This window comes from Ursus americanus, chromosome 11 (assembly GCF_024610735.1).
Source record: "Ursus americanus isolate L20-20 chromosome 11, mUrsAme1.1.p, whole genome shotgun sequence".
Lineage (NCBI taxonomy): Eukaryota > Metazoa > Chordata > Mammalia > Carnivora > Ursidae > Ursus > Ursus americanus.
The window spans coordinates 63,899,740-63,910,189 of NC_142137.1; the positions used below are offsets into that span (position 1 = coordinate 63,899,740).

Here is a 10,450-nt window from a genome sequence, read left to right on the forward strand (position 1 = left end):
GGGAGCCACCCACACAAAGGCTCCTTGTGCCTCTCAGCTCCGGGACCCGCAGCCTAGGAGCCGGGCACCGCACCCAGGCAGGGAAGGCGCCCCCGGTCCCGCAGAGCCCTCCCCCGCGAGTCCCAGATCCGCACCCCCAACTCTCACTCTCCATAGAGAGGCCATCCCCACTCCACGGCTTCATGGTGGGGCTCCCCTCAACTGCCACAACCCGCACCCCCAAAAGCAGGCACAAGAGTTAGGGGTGCACAAGCCGCTCCGAAGTTTGCATTGTCACCGCGCTGCGCTTTCAACGCGTCTCGCCTGAAGGAGCGGCTGAGCACCCCCCTACCCCAGCTCCCCGCCCGCCCCATCCCTGGGCTGGACACACCGTCCCCCCCCCCCAACAGACCCACTCACCTCTAGTCCAGTCCACCACTTGCTTGGGGCTCCACTTGGTCACGGGTTCCATGGTAAAAGGCTTTGCTCCCAGCTGGGTTAGAGTCGGCGGTTAAAGTCTTGTTACGAAGGCCCGCTGCCCCTTCCCGAAAGGGCGCGCCCCGCGGCTGGTCCCCGTGCGCCGGAGCGCCCCGTCAAGGCTGCATGGCCTCGGTCAGCGGGTCATCCCAGCGCGGCTCAGCCAGGACAGCGCGGCCCCCTCCCGGGCACACGGGACAGCCGCGCGGCTCCTCCTCCAGCTGCCACCGTCCAGCTGCAGCTCCTCCTCCTCCCCCCGCCGCCACCGGGAGCCCGGGCACAGCTGCCGCTCCTGGGCGACGGCAGTTGCGGGGACGCGGGACCGTGACCCCAGGCCCCCCGGCCTCTGCTCAGCACCCGACCCTTCGGGCCCAGCTGCTCGCCGCCGCTCGACTGCGCGGATGGCCGGGACCACTTCCTCCCGCTCTCCAGCCGCGCGCTCCGCTCCCGCTCCAGCTCCACCTCTTCGCGGCGTGCTCTCCCGGGGTCTCTCTGCTCCGCGTGCGCTGGCGTCCCCGAGCCTTCCCGGCCGCAGGTCCCACCTCCTGCGCCTCCCTCCGGGGCTGGACTTGAGCAGGGAGGAGCGCGGGCCGAGCGCGCTCGGGTTACAAAGTTTCAGCTCGGGTCGCTGCTCTCGGAATAAAAGAGGGGCGGGGCGGAGGACCCAGTGAAACTCGTGGGAGGGGGTGGTTCCCCCCCGCCCCCCGAAAAGGCCGACTCCGGTTACTTTCCCTCTCTAAGGCCTTCGCACACGCAGAGTGTCCCGGGCCCTACTTTCCTTTTCAAGAGGCGGGTTGTAGATCGTGCGTGCATCCTGAAGAGCCCTTTGGCTTGGGCGAGGCCTGGGTCCTATTGGTAGCAGAACAGTCTGTCTCGATGGGAGCAACAATACACTAAAAAAAAAAAAAAAAAAAGTAGGATCTGCATGTTCTGTTCATTTTCAATGTTTTGCATCAGTACTGCTCTGCGATTAAGCCTTCCTCGTTTTAAATATCTCAAAGCAAAATTATTTTGCTTCATATTTTAGGTAACATCGTGACAGTGTAAGTCACTGCACTAAACACCAGCCCCATGTTGTTTTGTTCTCCAAAGACAGCAAGCTTACCAGGGAATTGTGCCAGTCACTTCATTCTCAGCTTCATCCCTTCTAATGTGCAGTGAAAAACTGGCCCTCCACGTATATATTTTCATCCTTCCACTCGTTTTCAAACTAAGCCTTCCCTGTTGAATCTTCAAGGCCAGTGTCTTAAGAGCAATTATCTCTCATTTTAACTCTGGATGTGGGCCAAGTTCTCTTGACTCTGGGGTGGGTTGGGCAACAAAGTCCCATGAATCTTGCCTGTAAGATGGACCTTGGCAACAAAAGGCCCAAAGCATCTGAAGGTGCCCAAGTGGAATGTTGGCAGGTAGGCAAAGCCAGAGGAGTTGGGAAGGAAACAGCCTCACTTCTGGGGCAAGGGGAAATGCAGCCAATCACTTCATTCTCAGCTCGATCCCACTCTCATCTGAAATGAAAGACTTCAGCCCCCTGTGTATCAATTCCCATCCCCTTCTGTTTTCCTACTAGGTCTTGGGTGGCAGTCAGGGGTAAGGAGGCTGTCACTCACAGCAAGCACCCAGGGACTGAAGACCAGCTCCCACTCCATCCCTGGGCTAATGGAAAGCAATCACTTTCTGACATGCCATAGGAAAGGCTGCCCTCTGAGTATGAGGTGCTTGGCCAGCTGGAGTTGGCGTGGTGATGGTTACCCTGCAAGACTCAACTCCCTTTTAGTCATGCTACTAGCAAGGATATTTCAACTCGGTAGCTGAAGTGAATCATAATAAACTGGTAGCTTTTAGCATTATTTATTGCTGTCTTATAATTGTCGTATTTGCAAAGTGAGCTGATGCTCGTTTGCATTAGTCATCAATCTTGAAGGAAAAGCTGCTAGCCAGCCAGAAAAACAACAACAACAAAACAACAAAAATCAAGTGCACAATTGCGGAGACTGACATTTCATGGGACTCAATCTGGGGCCAAAATGAACCCTGAACAGAGGGAAAATCCTAAATTTGAGTATTAACCTCTTCTCCTTCAAAGCCTCCCCTGAACACGCTCCCCAGCCAGAGCGAGCTCTACCACCCACTCACAGAGATTCTTTTGGCACCTAACGATTCTTACCTTCAGTTATGATTATTTATTCACACCTTCCCCTTGGAGACTTGAAGGCAGAACCTACCTGATTTTATGCAGAGCTTTCTCTCCTCTCCCTCTTCCTACCACCTAACTGGTAGCACCTCACACCAAGTCAAAGGTGTGGTTAGTATTTATTCATTCAATTAGTATCTGTGAATGCGTCCTATGTGCCAGCCACTGCATTCACTAAATATTTGCTGAATTAGTGTGACAGGTACTATTTATACAAGTCTGTTGGGATGCTTATGTTGAAAAGGTGGCTAGCAGCAGGCCGAAGCCTCTGTTGTACCCTCTAATGACTGGGGGTACGAAGAAAAAACACTTTAAAAAGTGAAACAACATCAGACCCTTCTTTCCATGCAACTTAGCTCTAGGACTGTGGAAACACAACAACACAGATATGCAGTTATCAAATACAATGATTTTTTTTTTTTTGAGAAAGAGTTATTGGCACACTAGCAAATTGGCAAAGGCAATGACAAACTTCCTGGTAGAGTAAATGACCTTCAAAAAAGATCACCTTTTAAACTTAATAATATCACTTGTTAACCATCTTTATCGCAGAAAGTAGGGAAAAGGACTTTGACATTTGTCATAGGGTTCACTAGAAAATATAACCAATCTTATCCACACCTTTTGTTACAGCAATCACTGTATGTTGTCATCTTTAATTATGATGAAGATGACCACATAATTTATCTCCAAACAACATATTCCTGAACATGTAATACTAAAGGGGAGTTATCAATAATTACATGGGAATAACATGAATAAATTGGTCTATATGGGCCCTATGATCATGAAGGAAAGTCAAGTGTTAATAATTTTGCCATAGAATTTTACTTGACGTTTTCCACAACGTTTTCAAATTCATTTGCATTAGTTGTTACTGGGGAGTTAAAAGCTAAAATTCTGAGAGTCAGGCAGGATTTCATCCTACTGAGTCAACACTGTCTGTACTCAGTACATAAATACATCATAGCTGAAGAGGAAGGCCATGCTAAGATCTCTAACCCAGAAGACCAATTAACTATCTAAATGAATTAGCGTTCTGTTTACACTTCAAGTCCTGAAGGCTAATTACTATTTAAATAAGGCCTTCTACTTTAATTACAGCTGTTAGCATGTGAAAGTTTTAGGGAGGCCTCTCTTCCTGTCTGAAATGCAAACTTGAAGACATCCAAAGTCACTAAGGGCACATAATAAAGGCAGAATCTTAGGTAAATAGCTTTGGAAATTCAAGTGTATACAAAAAGATCATTTGTAAATTTGCTAAGTTTTCTTCTCTGCTAGCTGTAATCTACAGCTCTACTATTACACGTAAATGTATGCACGCACAGGACCCAGCTGCAGCTACGCCATCTTCTTCAGAAGCAGAATTACTCATTCGGACCTTGATGTTTACCACAATTCATGATACATAGCAAGAAGCTGAATAAACCCTCTTCTAAACTGAACTGAATTTGTAGAACTGATACTAGAACCCACATCTCCTAGATTTCTCTTCCAGCTCCTTCATTTTTCTGACTTTGGGTCTCCTTGCACATAGAGGTCATTTATTCAACCAATGAAATATTCACTCAGTACTTGTAGGGCATTAAACTAGGCCCAAGGAAGATTCAGAAACAAGTGTGTGTGTGTGTGTGTGTGTGTGTGTGTGTTTTTTTAAAGTAGGCTCCACATCCCCAGTGTGTAGCCCAAACAGGGCTTGAACTCACAACCCTGAGATCAGGACCTGAGCTGAGATCAAGAGTAGGATATTCAACCAACTGAGCCACCCAAGTGCCCCTAAAGCCAGTAATATTTATAGGTCAAAGGCATCATGTGATTTTCTGGGGGGGGATTTCATCAGTACTCTTTATCAGAGGAAAGTACCGTGGTAGACCCAGACAAGAAAGTTTTAAGGGTCAATGTGATATTAACATTTTGAACCACTCCATATTTTATTAATTTTTTAATTTGAGAACTAAGGATGGAATATTTTAGATTAGTGGTTATTACTATAATTTATTTGACAAACACGGGAGTAGCAAAATACAGAAGCTTTTAAACAGATTATTAATCTGTAAAGACCCAGTCTCCTTCCCCAGTCCAAAACACTGTTGTTGTTTTTTAGAATGAAATAAAAAATAAATAAATAAATAAATAAATAATGCAAGCTACTCCAAAAATTCAGCTTTATCTTATAATCTGAGGTCCTCTTAATTATCCTTTTCTTCCCATCACATTGCCTTTACTATTGAACATTCCAAACTATTAATGTTTTCTTCACATTTAATTGTCTCGTGTATGTCTCTTGAGTTATCTTTTATCTTGAGCGATCCCACGCAATTCTGCAAAACGCTGTCTGTGAAACATCCTGCAGTTAGAGCAGAGCATTCTTATCTATGACATCACCTCACTGCAAAGCCATCGGTTAACTAAATTATCCAGGCTGCTGATGATCTTGTCTTTCACTCAATTCCATTTGGCCTGAATTCTTCACACCATGGTAATATAGTTATCTTCCTAAATACCCAGTTTCCTCAACAGAAAATTCAGGTAGTCTAAGTCCTCCAACATTTTTCTGTGTTTTTTCTTAAGTCTCACTAGTGCTGCCTTACTTATTTGAATTCTTTTGATCATTCAGGTACTTTAATTAAGTCATCCTACAGTAGGAAAGCCGATATCTGGCTTTCCTTTACCGAGCCCTATCTGAAACTCTGAGATCACTGTCAATTGGATAAATGTTCGAAAACATCACCTATTTTAAATCAGACTTGGAGATGCTGATTAGACTTTTCTAACACAAAAGAGAAACAGTGATACCAGTAAATCCAATTTTCCAGGATTTATAGCTGTATTTTGGAGCAGTTGTTATGTGAAGCAATCCCCACAGAAGAGTGAGGCTTCCTGACCCACAAGTGCTAACGAGCTAACAAAGCAGTATGCTATGGACAAAGAAGGAAGCTTCGATCCTGCATCTTCCCCACGGATTTATGCTCCTTTTCATTCCAGCTATCAAGTTGCAGAGTGCCAAAAAGAACAGAATGCCATTTGCACCAGTTGTTCTTACAGTTTCATTTTAATCGTGGGACTCATAATCTCCAAGCAAGTACATATACTACCAAGAGTTTCAGACTCAATGATTTTTGTTTCAAATATAAACTCCATGTTGATAATGACGGACAAAAATCTGGGATAAAAAAAAAAGGCGAATTTTTTTAAGTCATTCTAAACCTAAAAATAAAACTATAATTAAAATGGGCCAAGTGCACTTTTAACATTGGAAATAACACACAGGTTTGAGTTTCACAAACACACTAACCCAAAATTTTACAAAATTCATTAAGGTGTTAACAAAAACATAAAAATAATTGTTTATTGAGTATTTTCTACTTTTCTAATGTGAGTTTTGCCTAACAAAAATATTTATAATGACATTTCAAATCAAATTGAAATATATATCGAAACGCTCCAGACTGCAATTAAGCAACTTAATGAACTTGGAGCTCAGTCTACAAGATGTCTGCTCTCTTTACGTAGCTCCAATTCTGTTCAGAGGAGGGCAATTTCTTCAAGTTTTGACCTACCAAGGATTTGTAAATCCTGAAGCCACCATTAAACAACACAACCAGATTTTCACTAACAGCACCTTTATTCCTCCTATTTGGGTCCTTAGTCATTCGAGCCTGGAACAGGACCCTGTTCCATAATTTTCTATAACCAGCCCCACGTATTTGGAAATACTATAATCATCTGGGATGGGGGAAAGGTGGAAAGAAAAAGAGCACAGCAGAAAAGCAGGAAGTGCTTCAGTCTACTTCAACATCAAAAAGAAAAGGATGAAAATTAATACCAATCAGTGTTTTCCTGTAGAGAGTCAAATGATTCCATAGGATTTCAAGAACACTCCCAAAGGTCTAATTGAACAGGAAAACTCACACTTGCTGCCAAAAAGTCAGTAAAATGGTTGTTGAAACCCACAACCAGTTCACAAATGATAGCAACAGTAATTGTTTTACAGTATGCACTGCACTCTGAAAAAAACTCCCCAATCAAATCTCTTTTTTCCATCTGAGCTCCACTGGAGTTTTACTTTTAGTTACAGAGGAATGGGGTTAAATTAATTCCTTTTCTACTTTTTCCTCCTTCTCCTGAGCTTTCTTTGAGAGAAACAGCTGTGGGATGGGGGTAGAAGAGATTCCAAGAGCTGGAGGGACCTCCGTTTAGAGACCCACAGAAAACACTTTGGTGGTTAAACTCCAGGAAATCTCCTGCTGTTGGGTGGAACCAAACAAAGGGGGTACTTCACAACCCCACAAACGTAATCGGCAGGCCTCACTTCTGTCCTGCTCCATAAAACATCCCTTGTGGATGCCACACAGTGGCCAGCCAGGGGAATCAGGGTATCAGAATAATTCTGATGCTGGCCTCCCTGGCCAGGCCCCAGGCAACACCAAGAGGCCAGGTTTGCCTTCTTTTTTTTTTTTTTTTTTTTTTAAGGATTTTATTTATTCACCTGACAGAGAGAGAGACAGCCAGCAAGAGAGGGAACACAAGCAGGGGGAGTGGGAGAGGAAGAAGCAGGCTCCCAACCGAGGAGCCCGATGCGGGGCTCGACCCCAGAACGCCGGGATCACGCCCTGAGCCAAAGGCAGATGCTTAACAACTGAGCCACCCAGGCGCCCCCAGGTTTGCCTTCTGTATCCCCTCCTCCTCCAAGACGCAACTCCTCCCCCTCGGACCGCATGTTTTGTGGTTCAATAACTTCATCTCCACTGAAACACTGACCTAAGAAGAATGTCCTTTTCTCAGAGAGTTCATCTTTTGAAGGGAAACTCTTTGAGGTCCCAACTAACTTTATTATCTCAATCTCTTAACGAGTCTATAACCAGCCATGTGACCTTGAATGAGCCAGCCTCTTGGGGCCTGTATATGGAGGATTTAGGTCTAAAGGGACTTTAAGAATCCTTCTAGCCTCAAATTTCTGTTTTTTAAATAATGAGGTTATCAGTTGGTGGGGGCGGATGAGGGGAAGGCAGTTTTGCATAAAAGACCTGACCGATTCCTTCCTGTCTGCTGTGAGTCTGCAGGGCTGCCATGGCCGTGTAAAATCATTTGGTGACACTGGCTTTGAAAATAGGAAATAGAATAGTGATAAGGGGAGAAAAAGGAGGAGGTTCAGGCGTCTGTATATTATTTACAGATTTTACCATAGGATGAACATGAGCAATTTGTCAGAATGAAGTTATACAGTTTGCCAGAAGCTGTCAATAATGTAATCATAGCAAATCATACTTTGGTTGTCAAACTAAGGGTTTTGCTTCTGCCAGCATTAAAATAAAATAAGTAAAAATACGAATGCACAGAGAAACACTTATTACTATTACTAGGCATCAGATGCCAACTCTGGCTCCTCCTTGACAGTCTGGCTGCCCAGGAAAGAAATGTTACCTGGTGTGAAGTGAGGTGCCCCAATTTCATTTAGGACCCAAACTGCTTTCTCATTTTCAGTCCCCTTCACCTTGGGTTCCCCCTCTATTCAGGAGGTCTTACGGGCAAACACTGTTTAAATTTTAATTTCACTAGATGTTTTCAACAATTTAAATTTTATTTAGTTCTGTGGCTTTTTCCTCTTTTCCCCCCTCAGATGAAAACATATCCACAAAAACGATCTCTAATTAAATTACTATTTTATAAAGAGTAAAAACCTAAATTCAGCCATTTTGTTTTTCTAGGGAAAAAAAAAAAACAAAACATGTACTGGAATGTTCTAATACTAGCTGTGCCCATATCCCTTCACCAAGTCATGACTGACTAAATCATTTCATCTCTCTGATCGCTCTGAAGTCAGAGACCACAGAGAATCCAACCATCTATAAAGTCTCTCTCAGCTCTACATATTCATAGATTTATAGATATAGATATATCATCATATACTTAACCATTGCCGCACTCCCTACCGTTGTTTAAAAATCAACATAAATACACCTGAGTTTTGCTCCCTCCTACCCAAAGGAATTCCCAGATACGAGTATGGCTTTAATCAGCACTTGATTTTTTTTTTTCATTTCACATTCATTGTGTAAAACATTATGTCTTTCTGAGCCAATGAGTTTCCATCCTCCTCAGTCCGTGTCTCTGTACAACTAGAAATGTCTGAGATATTCAAGACACTAAACTCCCCCACCAATGCAATGAGAGAAAAAGTGCCTCTCCTACTCCCCCTTTTCCCTTTAACATCTGACTCCCTCACAAGCTTCTTCTATTTAGGGTAGGATCTAGGAATAGAAATGAAATCTTCACATAACTGACAAGGTCTGAAATCTGACTGATTATCTTTTATATGATTTCTTTTCTTATTTCTTCTTCTGATAGCACTTGTCTCTGTGGTTATTTGTTGTAAAAAAAATGGGAACAATTCAAAGAATGGCATTATCTTCAGTTACTAATTAATCCACTAAGAAACTTAAAAGCATTCCCTTCTGGGAAAAGGGGGTCTTATATAGTTGACAAGAGTCCTTTATGTTCAAAAGTGCAGAGGCTAAATCACTGTCGATCTCCAGGAGAGCTGCCATACTTTTAAAGGCTCCCTAAAGGCTTCCCATGGAAGACTGTCCAAAGGGGAGGTCCAGTCATGGAGAAAAGTTGAGAAGGATGAATTCCAAATTTGACATTTCAGTCCTTAAGAGGAACTGTCATCAAACACGGGCCATAAAGGGGAGCCTCTCATTTGTTCCAGCCAAATATGCAGATATTATAGACAAATGGCCCAAGATTTGTTCTTTTGCCTTCATTTCTCTATATGCTATTTATATCCTCTGAATAAGGATACACAATCTCTCACCAGGTTTCTGAACTAAAGGGTAGCTGACCACAATTTTAAATGTTCATCCCCTGGTATAGCATTTATGTACAGACAAGCCTAAGGGTTTCACAAAGGAGCTTTGTTTCTATAGACAAAGGAAGCCCCATCAGAAGTAACTTATTTGAATACCAGAGGATTTTATGAACCCTGGCCATGAAAGTCCAGTCTCCAGCCATTTAGATAATCATGTTCCATGCAAACATGAAGTCATAATAAGTAACCTTAAATCCATCAGCTAATCCCGTAACTGAAAAAAGAAATCTCAAATGTTGTCACTAATGGAACCCTAAACAGTGTTGACATGTAGTAGCAAAACAACCAACACAGTAAGAAAAGAATGAGGCTCAAGCTCAATGATGCTTTGCCCAAAATTAATAATAGATAATAAAAAAGCAGCTGTAAAATAAGGTATAATATACTAACATACTTTATACTGTATATAAAATAAGGCAAAATTAATTTTGAAATACCATTTAATTTGTTCTTAAATGTATCAGAGTAATTTGGGGGGGGGGGTTTAAAATACATCTGCAAATTCTTTGATATCTCCCCTTCAAGAGGTAGAGGTTAATTTCCTTCCTCTTGAGTGAGTGACTTGCTTCCCATAGAATATAGCAGAAGAGAAAATAGTGACTTGGAGACTATGTCTTAAAGAACATGTGGCTTCTGCCTATCATTCTGTTGAATCAGTCCCTGTGCGAGAAGCCAGTTTCCATGCTATGAGGACCCCTGTGCAGCCCTGCAGAGAGGTCCGTGTGGCGCAGAATTCAGGCTTCCTGCCAAAGACCAGAATTAACCTGCCAGCTGTGGGAGTCAGCTACCTCGGAAGTAATCCTTCAACGCCAGTTGAGCCTTCAAATATCTGCAGCCTTGGAAGAGGAGATCTTGATTGAGAAGCCCTAAGCTAAACCCCTAGCTAAGCCAACTCTGGATCGCTGACTCATGGAAAGTGAGCAAGACAATTG

At 43.4% G+C, this 10,450-nt stretch overlaps 1 protein-coding gene across 1 annotated transcript in view; it reads right to left on the reverse strand.

The window, feature by feature from the left end:
- The window catches only part of CNKSR3 (CNKSR family member 3), a 93,758-nt gene extending 92,511 nt beyond the window's left edge, over nt 1-1,247 (reverse strand). The window contains exon 1 of the mRNA XM_045805386.2: nt 400-1,247. Coding sequence (XP_045661342.1) covers nt 400-451 — 52 coding nt within the window. The 5' untranslated portion in view covers nt 452-1,247. The remainder of the gene's footprint in view (nt 1-399) is intronic.
- Between the last annotated feature and the right edge of the window lie 9,203 nt (nt 1,248-10,450).